The sequence below is a fragment of the Theropithecus gelada genome, chromosome 7b (assembly GCF_003255815.1).
Source record: "Theropithecus gelada isolate Dixy chromosome 7b, Tgel_1.0, whole genome shotgun sequence".
NCBI classification, from domain to species: Eukaryota; Metazoa; Chordata; class Mammalia; order Primates; family Cercopithecidae; genus Theropithecus; species Theropithecus gelada.
Genome location: NC_037675.1, coordinates 5422545 through 5441238, shown reverse-complemented (window position 1 = coordinate 5441238; position 18694 = coordinate 5422545). Strand labels below are relative to the sequence as shown.

At 52.5% G+C, this 18694-nt stretch overlaps 2 protein-coding genes and 1 pseudogene across 3 annotated transcripts in view; 2 read left to right on the top strand and 1 right to left on the bottom strand.

The window, feature by feature from the left end:
- The window catches only part of WDR93 (WD repeat domain 93), a 52061-nt gene extending 44192 nt beyond the window's left edge, over positions 1–7869 (top strand). For both annotated transcript variants that reach the window (XM_025392975.1, XM_025392974.1), the window contains exons 14-17: positions 522–585; positions 2313–2469; positions 2776–2971; positions 7507–7869. In XM_025392975.1, coding sequence (XP_025248760.1) covers positions 522–585; positions 2313–2469; positions 2776–2971; positions 7507–7624 — 535 coding nt within the window. In that variant the 3' untranslated portion in view covers positions 7625–7869. The remainder of the gene's footprint in view (positions 1–521; positions 586–2312; positions 2470–2775; positions 2972–7506) is intronic.
- Positions 7870–13508: 5639 nt separating this feature from the next.
- MESP1 (mesoderm posterior bHLH transcription factor 1) lies at positions 13509–15501 on the bottom strand. The gene is made up of 2 exons (XM_025392391.1): positions 14142–15501; positions 13509–13869 (listed from the first exon to the last, which is right to left on the bottom strand). The coding sequence occupies exons 1-2, from the start codon at positions 14874–14876 to the stop codon at positions 13786–13788; spliced, it is 819 nt and encodes a 272-aa protein (XP_025248176.1). The 5' UTR covers positions 14877–15501; the 3' UTR covers positions 13509–13785.
- On the top strand, positions 14875–17429 carry LOC112629159 (annotated as a pseudogene).
- The last annotated feature ends 1265 nt before the right edge of the window (positions 17430–18694 follow it).

The window sequence follows — 18694 nt, the reverse complement described above, 5'->3', positions numbered from 1 at the left end:
CCTTCTTTCCTCCTTCCTTCCTTCCTTCCTTCCTTCCTTCCTTCCTTCCTTCCTTCCTTCCTTCCTTCCTTCCTTCCTTCCCTCATTCCAGTTTGGTTTGAGACAGGGTTTCCCTCTGTGGCCCAGGCTGGTCTTAGGCTCCTGGGCTCAAAGTGCTTGGCCCCCAGAGTGCTTGGATTACAGGTGTGAGCCACTGCACCCAGCCTCCAACTTGTTTTTCAGTGGTATTTATTCTGCATCTTGCTTTGCAACATTGTTCACAAGAGCATACATGTTGATGCATGTAGCTCCAGTTCTTTTATTTTCATTACTGTATTATATTTCATTGTATAATATACCACAATGACTTAAGCATCCTCCTAATAGATATTTGGATTGTTCCTAATTTTTTGGACTATGAACAGCCTCCTCACATATTTCTTGATTTCTCTGAATTTCCCCAGGATACATGCCTAGAAGAGGATATCAAAACTTTTAAACTCTTAAAGTAGGAGAATGCCTGTGTGTTTTCTGTCCTATAGGCCTGTAAAGCACCTGGATAAAACCATCTGTGCAGTGGCCCCAGTCCCAGCCTTACCTGGCATGGTAGGTTCCCCATGCCTCTCTGTGAATGCCCCATGCCTCTCATTTGAATGTGTGAATGTGTCCATCTATCCTTTAGAAAATGCTTATTGAAGGCCTGTTACGTGTTAGGCACTGGACTAGCTTTCGGGCTTACAAATAGAGAAAGAACCTGCCTTCATGGAGCGCACAGCTCATTTGGGAACACAGAGAAGTCACCAGACAGCTGCCCTAGAACATGAGAAAGGCTGTAATAGGAATTTTTTAATGGATGCATGGAATAGAGAGAGGGGTCACCTAACTCAACCTGCAGAAGTTGGCAGCAGGGCAGGACAGTGTGTTTTCTGGAGGAGGTGACAGCTGAGCTGAGCCAGAGGAGTTGAGAAGGCAACACCATGGAGGCAAGAGAGCACTATGTGTGTCCTGGGCACTGCAGGAAGTTCCAGCACCTGCCACATGAGATTGCTGTGGAATGTGGAGAGGGAAGAGGCTGGGGTGGGAAGACAGGTGGGCCAGACTGTGGAAGGTCCTGTACACTGGGCAGAACAATACAGATATGTCCCCGTGTGGGATGGCGCTCAAAACAGAGAGGTCAGAGAATGGGAACAGCATGTTTAGAGCAGGGATGGAGAGTTGAGAGATCTCAGTTCAGAGATGGACTCCACATTCTGGGCTACCTGTGGCTGTTGCCAAAGGAGAGGGAAGCGTGCACGGTTGATCCTCACTTGCAGAGCTGACTCCCCAGTCCTTACAGGGCCCACTGCAGGCCTGGAGAGAAAGTCTGTGATTCCTGATGTGGCCCTGCAGAGGGTGAGGGGCCTATAGGACCCCCAGGGGAGGCTTCCAGAGAGCCCAGGACTGAAAATGTAGATTCTATGCTCACCAGCCAGGTACAGTTAGTGAGTGGTGGTTGAAGTGGGGGTACAGCAGGTTCCCCTAGTTAAAGAGAGGGAGTGAATAGAGAAGAGGTTCCCATGGGCACTACCATCACTTACAGGACCTGGAAAATCAGTTCACAAAGTGACCGAGAGGGGCCCCAGGGAAAACTGCATGGGGACAGTCCTGCAAGCAGAGAGGAGAGTCTGAAGAAGGTGAGAGCAGTGTCCTGTGCTGCAGAAAAACCAAGAGCATGGTGAAGACAAGTGGCTGAGGCTGGAGACAGAAGCAGGAGGTCGGGAAGTGGACAGGGTGTGGAGAGACCCTCTTGTGTTGGGGAGGGGAAAGTAGTGTGGCAGCTGGAGGAGGATGTCGGGTCAAAGTGGGCTTTCTAAGGATGGGGAGAGTTTAGTATGTTCACTACAGAGAGGAAACAGCCCAGGCAGGAGAGCGTCCCCAGCTCGGATCTCAGGCCAGGAGGGGCTGTAAGATTGAGCAAGGTCCCTGAGGCAGTGGGAAGGAAAGGCATTGGGAGCACAGGTAAGAAACTGAATCTTGGCCACATGGAGAGTGAGCTCTTCAGCAGAGATGCAGAGAGCTTGGAAGAGAGGTCGGGGAAAAGGGGGAGGAATGCATCGCCCTGGAGCAGACAGCATGTGGAGGAGGGCCTGTTGGCTGAGGGGGACTGCGGAGGAGTCAGCATACATGTGTGTGCAGGTCCCCAGCAGCCCTGGATGGATCCAGAGGCTGGGGCCCAAGAGGTTTTATGTCCAGCTGCTTCTCCCATTCCTTACTGGGGTGACCTCTACACTCGACCTTCCTGTGAGGGACAGTGTCCAGTAGAAGTCCCTACTCACCATCTATTTGCTTCCCAGGTGCTCATCTTTTCCAAGAATGGCTCTGTGTGCCTTATGGACGTGGCCAAGCGTGAAATCATCTGTGCCTTTGCCCCCCCGGGAGCCTTTCCTCTGGAGGTCCCCTGGAAGCCAATGTTTGCTGTGTCTCCAGACCATCCATGTTTCCTGCTCCGAGGTACAGAAAGGGACCAGGGCTGATGCCCACTGACCATTTCCCTGACTTAGTTCTCTCACAGAGAGAGCTCCTCCGATCTCCTTCCCACTCTATGCCCCCTCCATCATAGGCCAAAGTGAACCTCAGCTCAGTCCTCACAGCACACTTCGATAAAATGCCAGCAGGGTCTTCTCTCTGAAGTCACAGCTCAACCCAGATGACCCAGCCTTTATAAGCAGAGAGCAGCCCCCACATGCTCACCCGGACCACAGAGCCCACTGAGAAAGCGATTGTTGCACAGAACATGGTGTTCTTGTCTTGTCACAGGAGACTATTCACATGAAACTGAGTCCACCGACGATGCTGGAATCCAATATTCTGTTTTCTATTTTAATTTTGAGGCCTGCCCACTCCTGGAAAATATCTCAAAAAATTGCACCATTCCTCAAAGGGACTTGGATAACATGGCCTTCCTGCAAGCACTACCATTGGAGAAAAGATGTGAGCGTTTCCTCCAGAAGAGGTAAAGAGCTGTGTCTTCACCCCCTCCAGCATCTGAGGTTGTATCTGGATTGAGGGATAGTGGAGTTTGTTTTATGGTAAATCCTTTCAGCATTGAAATTTCCGCTGGCCGGGCACGGTGGCTGACGCCTTTAATCCCAGCACTTTGGGAGGCTGAGGCAGGCGGATCACCTGAGGTCAGGAGTTCAAGACCAGCCTGGTCAACATGGCGAAACCCTGTCTCTATCAAAAATACAAAAATTAGCTGGGCATGGTGGCACACGCCTGTAATCCCAGCTACTCGGGAGGCTGAGGCAGGAGAATTGCTTGAACCTGGCAGGCAGAGGTTGCAGTGAGCCAAGATCGCACCACTGCACTCCAGCCTAGGCGACAGATCAAGACTCTGTCTCAAAAAAAGAAATTTCCCCTAAGTGAAGGGTTCTACCCCATGATAGTGCATGAGCTGCACTCCACCTCACATGTGGATTGGTAGAAAAGGAGTCATTAATTCAGGCTGGGAGAAAAGAAGGGCTTCCAGCTGGTATTTTCTTCCTGTCAAGACCATCTTTTTAACTTTCTCAAGTCCCTCTTAAAAGTATGTTTAGGCCAGGCACAGTGGCTCACACTTGTAATCCCAGCACTTTGGGAGGCCGAAGTGGGCAGATTGCTTGAGCTCAGGAGTTCGAGACCAGCCTGGCCAACGTGGCAAAACCCCATCTCTACAAAAAACACACAAAATTAGCTGGGCGTGGTAGCATATGCCTTTTGTCCTGGCTACTCTGGAGGTTGAGCGCTTGAACCTGGGAGGCGGAGGTTGCAGTGAGCCAAGATCGTGCCTTTGCATTCCAGCCCAGGTGACAGTCAGACCCTGCCTCAAAAAAAAAAAAAAAAAAAAGGAACAAAGTATGTTTGGGTTATTAGACACAATCATTAAGATGGGGTTGGCAAACTATATGGGCCATATCCAGTCCACTGCCTGGTTTTGTAAATAAGGTTTTATTTGAACACAGCCATACTCACTTGTTTATGTATTATCTATGGCTACTGTGTGCTACAGCAGGAGTGAAGGCTGTAGAGGAGACAGCGTGACCTATAACGTCTAAATTATTTACATTGTGGGCCTTTACAAAAAATGTCTGCCAACCCATGATCTAAGCCCCCTTTCTTTTACCCATCATTCAGATAAAGCGTGATGCATGTGTTTCTCCTCTTCCCCTTCCTCTTCCCACTCTCCCTAATCCTGCAAGCACCATTTTCTTGCCCTCCTTTCTGCTATCAAAGCATAAGGCACAGTACTCAGGCTGTTCTGGAGAAATAGATGTATCTTCTAATCCATCTCACAACACATTTCTGGGGATTTGCAAATCCTTGTTGATGATTCCTTTTGTGATCTGACCACACATTTGGGTGGATTGGGGTCATCACTGGAGCCCTGGATCCTCATCCTGGGCCTGCCATTACAGAATTAGGTGGCTCTGGCAGGCTCCTTTCCTTCCAGGGCCTCGATGTCCCTATGTATGTAATGTGACCTCTGAGATTCTGTGATCTCTCCAATCACCATAATGTCCCTTCACGACTGTTTCCCCCTTTCTCTATGTAGACTCTTTACTCGGGAAGGATTGAAGTAGAATGGTTAAGATATGCAGATCTGGAGCCAAACAGACCTGAGTTTGATTCTGACACTACCACTTACAACGAGCCCTTGGGCGAGTTACTTAGCCTGTCAGAGGCTGTTTCCTCATTCAGTCAAAAAACACATATTGTGCACCTGTGAGATGCCAGGCTGTGTTCTGACCATTTTAATGATGGCTGATTTTTTGGGCTTGAGGTATTAATGGGATGATACACGGAAAGTACCAGGCACAGAGTGGTTGCTCAGTAAATGGTAGGTATGACCATGATGATGGCTCCCTGCTAATCCAAGTTCATGCCTGGGAAAATTCTAAACATCACCACTAGGTGGCACCATAGCTCCTCTCTGCTTCCCAGCTCATACCTGCACTTAACAGGGGCGTTCAAGTCCTTCCTGCGTTGTAGTGTGGGTCGATGGGAGGCTCTGGATACCTCCTGGAGGGAAATGTGCCTATTCGTCAGGAAACGAATATGGTCTCATGAGTCTCTGGGGAGAGAGAGACAATGAAGAAGACCATGGTTGACATTGGCCCTCTCTAAGAATGTTCAGCTATTCTTCACAGGGAGGGTTTTTTTGGTTTTTGTTTTTTTGAGACGGAGTTTCGCTCTTGTCGCCCAGGCTGGAGTGCAGTGGCGCAATCTGGGCTCACTGCAACCTCTGCCTCCTGGGTTCAAGCGATTCTCCTGCCTCAGTCTCCCGAGTAGCTGGGATTACAGGCATGCGCTACCACACCCGGCTAATCTTTGTATTTTTAGTAGAGATGGGGTTTCACCATGCTGGCCAGGCTGATCTTGAACTCTTGACCTCAGGTTATCTGCCTGCCTCAGCCTCCCAAAATGGTGGAATTACAGACGTGAGCCACCATGCCTGGCCTGATTTTATTTAAAAGCAGCAAATGTATAAATTACTTTTTTAAAAAGTGTTAAATTGACCGGGCGCGGTGGCTCACTCCTGTAATCCCAGCACTTTGGGAGGCTAAGGCGGGCAGATCACCTGAGGTCAGGCGTTCGAGACCAGCCTGGCAAAAATGGTGAAACCCTGTCCCTACCAAAAGTATAAAAATTAACCGGGCGTGGTGGCAGGCACCTATAATCCCAACTACTCAGGAGGCTGAGGTAGGAGAACTGCTTGAACTAGGTAGGTAGAGGTTGCAGTAAGCCAAGATCGTGCCATTGCACTCCAGCCTGGGCAACAAAACGATACTCTGTCTCAAAAAAAAAAAAAAAAAAAAAAAAAGTTAAATATTCTATTATCTTTCAATAAGTAAAAGGGATTTATTTTATTTTTGTTTTATCTATTTTTTGAGACAGGGTCGTCCAGGCTGGAGTGCAGTGGTCCAATCACAGCTCATTGCAGCCTTGACTTCCTGGGCTCAGGCAATCCTGCTGCCTCAGGAGCAACTGGGACCAAAGGCATGCGCCACCACACCCAGCTAATTTTTTTATTATTTGTAGAAACAGGGTCTCCCTATGTTGCCCAGGCTGGTCTTGAACTCCTAGGCTCAAGCGACCCTCCCACCTTGGCCTCCCACCTTGGCCTTACAAAGTTCTGGGACTATCGATGTGAGCCACCATTCTCAGCCTAAAAGAAACCATTTTAGATACAGGGAATTCTACTTAGATTGGCAGAGTTAAGGTCAAAAATACAAAGTACACATTGCTACTTTATCTTCAGCCCTTTCCTTTAAGAGGCAAATGAACACAAAATACGGTGCATCTTGCTTGGTTCTGAGACAGTGAAGGAATTTCTCCAGTGTTAAATATATTCATATAACCAGTTATATAAATCTAAATATAAAACCTATCTCCAATACTTTTTCTTTTTCTTTCTTTTTTTTTTTTTTTTGAGATGGAGTCTCACTCTGTTGCCAGGCTGGAGTGCAGTGGCACAATCTCGGCTCACTGCAACCTCTGCCTCCCAGGTTCACGCAATTCTCCTGCCTCAGCCTCCTGAGCAGCTGGGACTACAGGCACATGCCACCATGCCCAGCTAATTTTTGTATTTTTTAGTAGAGACGGGGTTTCACCATGTTGGCCAGGATGGTCTCGATCTCTTGACCTTGTGATCCACCCGCCTTGGCCTCCCAAAGTGCTGGGATTACAGGCGTGAGCCACCGCGCCTGACCTCCAATACATTTTTAAGATAGCATTCACTATCTTTGTAAAAAGTTGAACATTACCAGCCAGGTGCTGTGGCTCACGCCTATAATCCCAGCAGTTTGGGAGACTGAGGTGGAGGATCACTTGAGGCCAGGAGTTCAAGATTAGCCTGAGCAACACAGTGAGACCCCATCTCTACATCTACATCTATAAATAAATACATTAATTAAATTAATTAGTTAAAATCTTATCTCCACATAGATGTCCCATATGCAGAGCCTCAAAACAAATCAAAGCTATGGTCATTGTCTTTCCCCCCCAGAGTACTCCTCTTCCTGTTTGCCTAAGCATTTTAACGTCATTCAGCTGCACCCCCTTCCCCACCACAACCCCACCAACAGCCCCCTCCACCCTGCTAAGCATCACAAAAAGTGTCTTTTTGTGACTGGCGTATTTCACTCAACGTAATGTCCTCAAGAGTCATCCATGGTGGAGCACGTGTCAGAACGTCTTCCTTTTCAGTCTGAATGTTCCGTTGTGTGTAATACCACAGCTTGTCTGCAAATAGCCTTTTAGTTCCTCAGTTCGCCATCCTGTCTACCCACATGCACCTCACAGGTTAGAATGCTAGACCCTCATTCCTCCAGGAAAGGCTTTCTGAGCACCTGCTGTGTACCAGGCCGAGTCCTGACGACACAGAGGTGATGCAGGAGTGTCCTCTTAGAGTTTCTCAGAGGAGCAGAGGGTAGTGGAGCTCTGCCCTGGGGGCTCGGGAGCTGGGGAAGTGAGGGGAGATTCCTCTCATCACAGTTGTGTGGTCCTCAGCTATCGGAAGCTGGAGAAGAACCCAGAGAAGGAGCAGGCCCCAGAGAAGGAGCAGGAGCACTGGGCCCGGCTTCAGAGGTACTCCTTGTTGCTCCAGAGACAGAGCTTCAAGAAGTGAGGCTGCCACCGCCCTGGCTCTCTGAAAAGGAGGTGTCAGCCACTAGGCAGCCGTTCCCAGGACGCTGAGGCCAAGAGAAATGTGACAGAGCCAGAGCTCCACAGGCCTGCACTCGGAGTCTGGGGCCTCTGCAGAACCAGCAAGGGGAAAAGTATAATCTGGGGGACCTTCAACCACTAAGCCTCTCGTCAGAGCCTCAGGCAGGCAGATGTGTCACCTAAATAAACAGTGATATTGTCTCCAGACTCTCACGTTGCTGTGGTATATAACCCATCATTCCCACCGAGTCCAAACCCCAGCAGAGCCCAGATGACGGTTTCAACCAGAGTCCTTGGCCTGGTGAGGACCACTCACCTCCTAGGCCCTGGAGAGCCACTGTCCTCAGATGAGCAAGACGCCCCACCCACCAGCAACAGTGAGGCCCCCTGTTCTCCCCACCCACTTCTCCCTCCCCCGGCTGGCTCACACCTTTATAGAATAGTTTGGAGGAGCTAGGCTCAGGGTGGTGGCCTAAGGGCCTGAGGTCACACAGGTATGAGAGGCAGAGTGGGAGGGAGAGGCGGCAGGCAGGAGCTGGGCCACTGCTGCCCCAGCCTGCTGGCCTGGGAACGCTAGAGGCGGCTGGGCAGAGAGACGCCTTGCTCTTCTCTAGAAACTGTCCTCCCAGAAATACCAGATGGAGGGGTCCCTAGCAGCCCAAGGGATCCGTGAGGACACTGTGTGGAACCTTGGAGGCTGAGGGGGATCAAGTGTCCCAGCCTGGTCCTAGGCCTGCTTGGTCTCTTGGGTGAGAAACTACCTGGGAGGGTGACTGCACAGAGTTTGTGATGGCTGCTGCTTTTGCGGCCCCATCCACTTCCTCCCCGGGTCACACACCACATTCCTTGTTGGCCAGACACCTCCCGTGTGGCACTGATGCTGGCGGGCTGACTGTCCCCCTGGATGAGAGGATCCCCGCCTGGAGACACTCTGGCCCTCTCCACACCCCACCATGGGAATGAAATATAACCACCAACATAGCTCTTGGCAGTAATTCCCTCTGTACAACAGGTGCTCTGGCAGCTCTCTGGAGATGAGGGAGGAGAACTTAGGAAGATGGTCTTGGTTTACACACCACCTAAAGGTGATGGGGAACCAACATTTCTGTGGTTAGTGTATTTTCCACTTAAGCTTTAAGCAACCTTGTGAAACACAGATGTTATCCCCATTTTACAAAGAAGGGAACTGAGACTCAGGTGAGACAGTGTAGAACAGCCTGTGTCAAGTCCCCATGGGCTTCTCCATAGCAAATGCTAGAAACCCAACACAAACTACCTTAGCAAAAAGGGGGATGTGTTGGCTCAGATAACTTAGCCGTTCAGGAGTCATGCTCTCGGTGTGGCTGGAGTCTCCCTCCGCCTCTCAGTTCCAATTCCCCCTTCAGGCAGGCCTTCCACTTGGATGACACTAGAAGCACCCGGTGGACTACCCCTTCCTAATAGTGCTGGCAAAGCCCTGAGCCTGCTCCTCACTGGCCTGCATGTGGTCTCTTTCCTGAACCGCTCACTGTAATGATGGTCAGGCCTGCAGCAGGTGTCCATCCTTGGAAGGAGGGAGAGGTCTTGCCACCCCCAAACCAAGGACTGACAGGGGAAGAGCTCTCTGCGGAAAGGAAATGACAGGGCCATGAGGGAGGAAGGCAGGAGGAATGCTGAGCAGGCAGACAACAGAGGCACCTGGCCTAGGAGAGCCAGCAGGGGGCCCCGCCCACCCTCTGCCAAGACGTGTGCTGCCCACACCTGGCCACCTTCTCCTTTCCCAGCGTGTGAGGGGAGAGCAGGTGGGGAGAGAGGAGCTGAGGCATTCACAAGGTGTCTTATGTGCCAGGTCCCACCAGCGGGACGAGGGAGAAGGAACCAGGGCTGGTCAGCACTAGGCTGGCACTCCTCAGCTGGTAGGCTGGGCTGCCAGGGCTCCAGTGACCTCCGCCTATGCAGCCCCAGGCAGAGCTGGCCATGCCTGTGGGCCCAAAAGAGGTCTTTGCCTTCTGGGTGACAGACCCCATGGAAACATCAAGAACCTTATGTCGGCCAGGCGCACTGGCTCACGCCTATAATCCCAGCACTTTGGGAGGCCGAGGCAGGGGGATCATGAGGTCAGGAGATCGAGACCATCCTGGCTAACACGGTGAAACCCCGTCTCTACCAAGAATACAAAAAATTAGCCGGGCATGGTGGTGGGCGCCTGTAGTTCCAGCTACTCGGGAGGCTGAGGCAGGAAGATACGTGAACCCAGGAGGTGGAGCTTGTAGTGAGCCAAGATTGCGCCACTGCACTCCAGCCTGGGCGACAGAGCAGAGCAAGACTCTGTCTAAAAAAACAAAAAAACAAAACAAAACAAAAAAACAACCTTAAGTCTTCTCAGGGACTGTTGGAACTAGAGTAAGGCAAACCAGTGCCCAGGTGCACCATCCACACATCCACACAGCATTCATACCTCCACATAGAACCCAAACCTCCACACATTCACACCTCCACACAGCATCCACACCTCTACACAGGAGCCACACCTCCACATATCCACACAGCATGCACACCTCCACATGGCATCCACACATCCACACAGAATCCAGACCTCCACACAGCATCCACACATTCACACAGCATCCACACAGCATCCACACCTCCACACAGCATCCACACTGCTACACACCATCCACACCGCTACACAGGAGCCACACCTCCACACATCCACATAGCATGCACACCTCCACATGGCATCCACACCGCCACACATCCACACAGCATCCATACCTCCACAAGGCATCCACACATTCACACAGCATCCACACAGAATCCAGACCTCCACACAGNCACACACAGACACAGCCCCACCACCACACACACAAACAGCCCCACCGCCACACACACACACAGCCCCGCCACCAAACACACATGCACGCGCACACACACGCACACACACACACAGCCCCACTGCCACACACACACATGTAAACACACATACAGCCCCGCCACCACACACACACATACACACACAGACACAGCCCCACCACCACACACACAAACAGCCCCACCGCCACACACACACAGCCCCGCCACCAAACACACATGCATGCGCACACACACGCACACACACACACAGCCCCACTGCCACACACACACACATCTACCTTGCTGCCAGGACTCTTGCAAAGACAGCCTTCACCAACCACCAGCCCGCAGTTGGCCCTTCCCCAGGGGCTGCACTCTAGCCTCATGGAAAAGTTCCTTGAGCTCCCTGTGCTTCAGCTTCTGCCTGTAAAACAGGGGGAGTGCAAACCTACCCACCTCATCAGCGGCCCTGAGCCCAAATTTCAAGTCCTAACTAAGCACACAGCCTGGCTGAGGGTCACTGCTCTGGAAATGCTGGTTTCCCTGCGCTGGCCTTCTCACTAGGTGGTCCTGTGAAAGCAGCTCCCAAGAAGAGGAGGGCGGCTGGGGACCAGCGGGGACCAGAGGGCAGCTAGCTGGCCTCAGCGGGCACCCCCATGCTGGTGCAGTCTTTCTCATTACCCCCTCCACAGCACATGGGGCCTGGCCCAGACCACTCCACAGTGGGGCATCCTGCCTGGGCCTCAGGGGAGGAGAGACAGCCCCCAATACCCTCTGTTCTTGAGACAAGCTGGTGTTCAGCCGTAGTGAGGGCAGCACACCCAGTGATTACACACACAGGTCTGGAGTCACAGCTGGGTCCAGATCCGAACACTGCCATCCACCATTGCAGCCTTTTTCTTAACCCCCCTGTTCTTAAAGTGGCTCTGCAGCTGGGGTTACCTCTCAGCGGGGCTGAGAACTGAGGTGAGGGAGGCTCCGCTACCATCTGGCACGGGGTGCCTACCTGGACACTGGCTACTGTTGTCGGCTCTGTGAACAGGCACACAGGGTTTCCTCCGGGTGCGGGATGGCGCTGGCCGAGATGGGGGATGGGGATGCTGGAGCAGTGGGAGGTGTCCCCTTCCTATCTCCAGTCCTGAGTCTGGGCAGCTATTAGCAGAAGCTTGTTAATGAAAATTCACACCTAGGTGCTAATAAACAGTGGGCCACTCCCAGGCTCAAGGCCGGAGAAGAAGCCCTCTGCAGGGAAGGGGGCTGGCCAATGAGCCCCACTTATCTGTGAAAAGACTTGCTAATAACTTTAATTCCCCATTCTAAAACGCAGGGCCTTTGCCATGCAAATAGATCTTCTAAGCTGGGTCGGCTCCAGAAAACTTCCCACTCTACCCCAGTTAGGGTCCTGGGAGGGGAGTGAGAGATGGGACAGAGGAGCAGGAAAGGGGGTGACCCGCAGAGGTGTGAGGTCCCACCCCGCTGCAGGCATGACTTTTGGAGCGCATTCTCTGTGGCCAAGCGCCAGCCCGGGTGTGCCCTGCCTGGCCTAGACCCCTGAACTGCAGATCAGGGACTCCATCCCACTCTGCATTACAGCCCCTCCTGGCGGGGCTAGAGTACTGGAAGGGATCTCTGAAGCAGTTGAAAAGCAAACCCAGCAGCATCAGCGGATGAACCGATAAACCAACTGTGATGTAGCTGAACAACGGAAGATTATTGGGCAGTAAAAAGAAATGAAGTTCTGACACAGGAGGCAGCATGATGAGCCTTAAAAACACTGTGCTCAGTGAAAGAAGCCAGACACAAAAGGCCATATTTTATGATTCCTTTTATATGAAATATCCTGAAAAAACAAACCTATAGAGACAGAGACTAGATGAGTGAGTGCCAGGGGCTGGGAGTAGGGGAATAATGGGGAGTGATGTTAACAGGTACATGTTTTCTTTTGGGGGGTGAAAATGTTCTAAAATTAGTGGCAATGGTTGCAGAACTCTGTGGATGTACTAAAGCCATTCAACTGTTAAAAGAGTGAATTTTATGGTATGTGAATTATATCTTAATAAAGCTTTTATAAAAACAGACACTAAGGCCTGTGTTTCAGACACTTGAAGGAGAAGAGAGGAGAACTAGGTATCTATCCATAGAGGGTAAAGGACACTTGGCAGGGAGCCTACACATCCCTTCTTCCCACCCCACCCTCCAAGGATGACTGTTCCCTAGACACCCTGGCTGGGTGAGGACACACTTTCTGGGCTCAAGGCTCCTGTCTCTTGCTCCCTGATGTGACTCCAGCCAATGCAGACAGGAGTGCAACTGCCTGTGTGGATTCTGATGCAACCCCATGGGCGATCATCTCACCCCAGCTAGGCCTCTAGGAGGTCATGGTTATATAAACTCAGGACCGCCACACTGTTATTTATATCTCTAAGCCACAAGGCGAGGAAACCAGAGAAAAGGGAGATGGGAAAATGTCGGAGTAGGGGGTGGGAGGTCCAAGGCCAGGGTGCTCCAGTCTATGGAGAATAAGGCCCCAGGACACAAGAAAATGACCTCTTGTAGCTGTTATCCCTCAGGCCTCAACATGCACGAAGCTGGCAAAATCCTACAAGAGCTGAGCGCTGGGACTCTGGAGGCCTACTGGGGCTTGAGTGCTGATCCTCATCCTTCTGTAAAATGGTTACTTGAATATAATAGGTACCTGATATACATACAACAAATACTCAATAATGGAGTTGTATTTCTACACAGATATTTTGGTTTTAACCAGTTCCCCACCAGGTTCAAAGAAAAGATCAGTAGATTCTACTTGCCGCTGCCTTCTCAAAGGACGCCCCTCCCCACCCCTTCCAGGCTGACCCATCTGGACTAGATGCTGAGCCAGGGCTGGGGGTAAGGTCAAAGGGGGTTGGGCCTGTGGGGGTGGGAGGGCTAAAGATTGCAAGAACCCCTCTCACCTCTCCCATGCTCTTCTTTAGAGGGAGAGAGGGAGTTTTGTGTCCACAGGTAGGAAGAAGAAATTGCCAACTGACACCAGCAGTTTATTCACAAATAAATAAATTCACATTAGGCAGAGCCTCCTGCTTGCTTCAAAGTGTCTAACTCTATGGGTCCCTCCATGGAGGGGGGGTGCTGAGAAGGGCCGCTGTGGTGGGCAAGGCTCTCACCCGCAGGAATGCCCCTGCCGGGATCGCCGGTGCCCTCTTCCAGGAAAGGCAGTCTGCTAAGGAACCACTTCGAAGGGGCTGAGGCCAAAAGAGCCTCGGTGCTCATAGAGACGGCGTCAGTTGTCCGCTGTCACTTGGGCTCCTCAGGCAGCCACTCCAGAGGCGAGAGGGGCATCCAGGTCTCCAGCAGGGCCAGCACGTCGCCGGGAAGGAGCTGTAGCGAGAGAAGGAACAGGGCACCCCTCAGCACTGGTGACCTTGTGCGGGTGTCCGCGTTCGTGGGCTCCACCTTCAGGGGGCCCCTAGCGAGGGGAGACCCAGTCCCCTGCGTGGCCTTTTCCTGCCCTCGCCTCTTGGCGCCCTGGGCATACTATGGAGGCCAGGCTGCTGGCGGGGAGCGGCAGGGTGCCTGGTCCTCGCCGTGGGGGGCGGTGGGGCTGTGCGCGGGGACACGGCCGAAGGGGGAGCAGGGAAGGGGGCACTAACCGGGGACGGTGGGCTCGGCTCCATCACCTGCCCTTCCGAGCACGCTGCCTCGGCGAAGAGCGCAGGCAGGTCGCGCGGCTCGGGCACGGCTCGGGCTCCGGGGCAAGCAGGCAGGGACCCCCAGGACGCCCCGGCGCGGACGGCGGAGACCAGACCCAGCCTGCGCCCCTGCCCCTGCCGCTGCCCCTCCGCCTGCGTCCGTGTCTGCGTCTGCGCGGGGCAGCCGTCGGGGCACAGTGGGCAGCCCCGAGGGGACTCCGCGTCCCCGCGCTGCCGGCGCCGGCGCTGGCGCTGGAGACTCTCCTCGCTGAGGCCCAGCACGGCCGACAGGTGGCCGATGTAGCGGATGGCCAGGCGCAGCGTCTCGATCTTGGTTAGGCTCTGGCCGGCCGGCGCCACGGACGGCGGTAGAAAGCGGCGCAGCTCGTGCAGGGCGCGGGCCAGCGTGCGCATGCGCAGTTTCTCCCGCTCGCTGGCGCTCTGCCTCTGTCCGCTGCCCAGGCGGCTGCTGCGCGCGCCGCGCTTCCCTACGGTGGGGGCGCGGGGATCCAGGCGGGCGCCGGGACGCGCGGCGCTCGGCACGGGGCTGTCGGCTGGGGTGCTGCCGCATGAGTCTGGGGACGAGACGAGGGAGCGGCCGCAGTCCCTGTCGGAGGGCGGCGGCCGCCGAGTTGGGCCCCAGGCCGCGGAGAGCATCCAGGACTCGGAGAGCGGTGGGCACAGGGGCTGGGCCATGGCAGCGGCTGCGCGTCTGGGGGCCGGCGACCGGCGGCCGTTTTATGCCGAGCCCGAGGTGTGAAGTGGCCCCTTCCAGGCCGCATCAGCACATCAAAGTGGGCTCGGGGCTTCGAGGGGGTGGAGCCCGACCCTTTGAATCCACGGCAGGGGGCGAAGGTGCCAGCCCCTTGGCTGCGCCTGTTTCGCCCCACCTGGGCCCTCGCTTGGGCGCCCGACCCAGCCTCTCGGACTTTCCGCGTGCGCCCAGTGTTCGGTGAAGCCCGGGGCGTTGGGCCAGCCCTACAGGTTAAAGGAAGCTGGGTTAGAAAAACGAAGTCTAGAGCCTAGGTTTGGGGCCTGTCTTTACCTGTTGGGGATCTTATGCAAATTCTTAGTTCTTTTACACCTTAGATTCCAATCTGTATAATGGAAGCCTCAGAGCATACGCCAACTGGACAATGGAGTAGAGTAAGGACCAGGAGCAGGGGCCCTCATTCCCTCTAAAGGTGGGGAAAGCAGTAAACCACTTCTCCTTTGAGGCAGGATGGCCCTGGGTAGACCCTTCCCTGTTGAGGACGTGTGGACATGCAAGGAAGCTTGCACCCTGGCAAATCCAGTCTGGTCAGGTTGCTGGACCTTCTGAGCAGAGGGAGGGGGCAAGCCTGCTCCTCCAACCCCAGGACACCTCTAGCCTGGCAGAGTCTGGGGCTCGGCCTGTTGCCACAGCTGTCACCACTGGACTCTACCTGATGTTCTGCAGCTTTTGGACAGGTATAACAGGTTTTCCCAATGAAATGTGAGTGGAAATGATGCAGCAAAGGCATTTGACAAAACCCAACACTCCTCGTGATAAAAATTCTCAGCAAACTAAGAATAGAAAGGAATTTCAGGCCGGGCGCGGTGGCTCAAGCCTGTAATCCCAGCACTTCCGGAGGCCGAGACGGGTGGATCACGACGTCAGGAGATCGAGACCATCCTGGCTAACACGGTGAAACCCCGTCTCTACTAAAAAATACAAAAAACTAGCCAGGCGAGGTGGCGGGCGCCTGTAGTCCCAGCTACTCGGGAGGCTGAGGCAGGAGAATGGCGTGAACCCGGGAGGCGGAGCTTGCAGTGAGCCGAGATCTGGCCACTGCACTCCAGCCTGGGCGACAGAGCGAGACTCCGTCTCAAAAAAAAAAGGAATTTCATCAACCTGATGAAAGGCTTCTACAAAGAACCTACAGGTAGCCTCATACTGAGTGGTGAAAGACTGAAAGCTTCCCCACATCCCCCGATTTCAGGAACAAAGCGAGGGGTGTCTCTCTTACCACTCCTATTCAACATTGTACCAGATGGAAGATCTAGGCTGTGCAATTAGGCAACAAATAAAAGACATACAGGTCAGAAAGGAAGAAATAAACCTCTTCGCAGGTTATGGCAGCTCTGGGCCCTGCTGCGCATGAGCCTGATCAATTTAAAGCCGAATCCTGGCTCCAGCAAACCCATGAGACTACCAAAAGGTCGGAGAAGAGGTAGAAAATGTGGCAGAGGCCATAGAAGAGAAAGGCAAAGAGGAAACTGACTCTGCTGGGCTTTGAGGATGGCCAGACTCTATTTTACATCAGAATCCCAAAATACAGATTTAATGAAGGAACTAGCTTCAGGCACCAGCATCATCCTTTAAGTATCAGTAGACTGCAGTATCTTACTGATTTGGGTCCTGTTGATCCTACTCATCCTATTGACTTAAAGCAGCTTGTCAATGGAAGAGGTGTGACCATTCAGCCACTTAAAGAGGATTATGGTGTTCAGCTGGTCGAAAAGGCTGCTGACACCTTTCAGGTGAAAGTTAATATTGGGCCGGGCGCTGTGGCTCATGCCTGTAATCCCAGCACTTTGGGAGGCCGAGGTGGGCGGATCATGAGGTCAGGAGATTGAGACCATCCTGGCCAACATGGTGAAACCCCGTCTCTACTAAAAATACAAAAATTAGCTGGACGTGGTGGCACGCGCCTGTAGTCCCAGCTACTCAAGAGGCTGAGGCAGGAGAATCACTTGAACCCGGGAGGTGGAGGTTGCAGTGAGCTGAGATTATGCCACTGCATTCCAGCCTGGTGACACAGTGACACTCTGTCTCAAAAAAAAAAAAAAGTTAATATTGAAGTACAGTTGGCTTCAGAACTAGCTATTGCTGCAACTGGGGAAAAAAATGGTGGTGGTGTCACTACAGCCTTCTATGATCCAAGAAGTCTGGAAATTCTATCCAAACCTGTTCCATTCTTTTTGGGGACAACCCATTCCAAAAAGAATGCTTCCATCTGAAGCACTGGTACCATATTCCACCAATGGAAAGAATCATGGGAACCTGGCAGATCCTGCCAAATTTCCTGAAGCACAACTTGAGCTTGCCAGGAAGGACAGTTCTAATTTACTGGATATCACGAAAGAAGAACTCTTCAAATGTTCAGTACTCAGAAGGATCCAAGGCAGATTTTCTTTGGGTTTGCTCCAGGATGAATGCTGAATATGGTAGATAAGAAAATCCTAAAATCTGCAGATGAAAATCTCCTCAAGTACTAGAGCTCATGAATTCCCATCCAAGAAAGCAGAGTTGTTAATACTAGAAAAGGGCCAGGCGCCGTGGCTCATGCCTGTTATCTCAGCACTTTGGGAGGCTGAGGCGGGCAGATCATGAGGTCAGGAGTTTGAGACCAGCCTGGCCAACATGGAGAAACCCCGTCTCTACTAAAAATACAAAAATTAGCAGGGCATGGTGGCAGACACCTGCAATCCCAGCTGCTCAGGAGGCTGAGCTGAGGCAGGATAATCACTTGAACCCAGCAAGCGGAAGTTACAGTGAGCCAAGATCACGCCATTGCACACCAGCCTGGGTGAAATTTCACCTGGCCCATCAGGGGTTTGAGTTGGCACCCTGGTCTTAATAAGTACTTCATGCATGGCTATCTGCTCTCCGGCCAGACTGTGAAGTACCTGGTGTCTGGCATCATATCTTTACGTGTTTTCAAGTGGAATGGTTTCTTTCAGTGCCAGACGTCTGGTTTTTATTTTTATTTTTTTGAGACAGGGCCTGGCTCTGTCTCTCAGGCTGGAGTGCTGTGGCACTATCTCGGCTCACTGCAACCTCCACCTCCCGGCTACATTGAAAGACGAAGAATTTTCTTGAATCACATATAAAATATGGTAATTCGGCTGGGCACGGTGGGATCATGCCTGTAATCCCAGCACTTTGGGAGGGCAAGGCAGGGGGATTGCTTGAGGTCAGGAGTTTGAAACCAGCCTGGCCAATATGATGAAACCCTGTCTCTACAAAAATACAAACAATTAGCCTGGTGTGGTGGCCCACGCCTGTAGTCCCAGCTCTTGGGAGGCTGAGGCAGGAGAATCGCTTGAACCCTGGAAGTAGAGGTTGTAATGAGCTGAGATTGTGCCACTGCACTCCAGCCTGGTGACAGAGCAAGATTCTATCTAACAGCAACAACAACAAAAATACACTAACGAAAGCTGCTGCACTAACAAAATTGCAAAAAAAAAAAAAAAAAATCTCATAATGTTTTAAGAAGTTTATGGATTTGCGTTGGGCCTCATTCAAAGCCGTCCTGGGCTGCAGGTTGGACAAGCTTGGTGTACACCAAACCACTCATCGTCTCCTCCCTCCTCCACCTCCTTTCCTCCCTACCCCTCCATTCACCTCTCACCCATCTTCTTTGCTTAACTTTCCTGGTTCTCAGCAATACCAGCTTTCTTCATGGTATGAAATTGCAGGGATGCCCACTTCACCTTCTCCTTCCAAGCAGTCACCAGATGACATCCCTTCTTTCTGTATTTTCTTCAGG

Bases quoted from the DNA above. Each gene is read 5' to 3' on its own strand.
- MESP1 (XM_025392391.1), bottom strand. From the start codon at position 14,876: ATGGCCCAGCCCCTGTGCCCACCGCTCTCCGAGTCCTGGATGCTCTCC. The intron at 13,870-14,141 runs GTTAGTGCCCCC...CTCTCGCTACAG, and splicing joins AGCCGAGCCCACCGTCCCCG to CTCCTTCCCGGCGACGTGCT.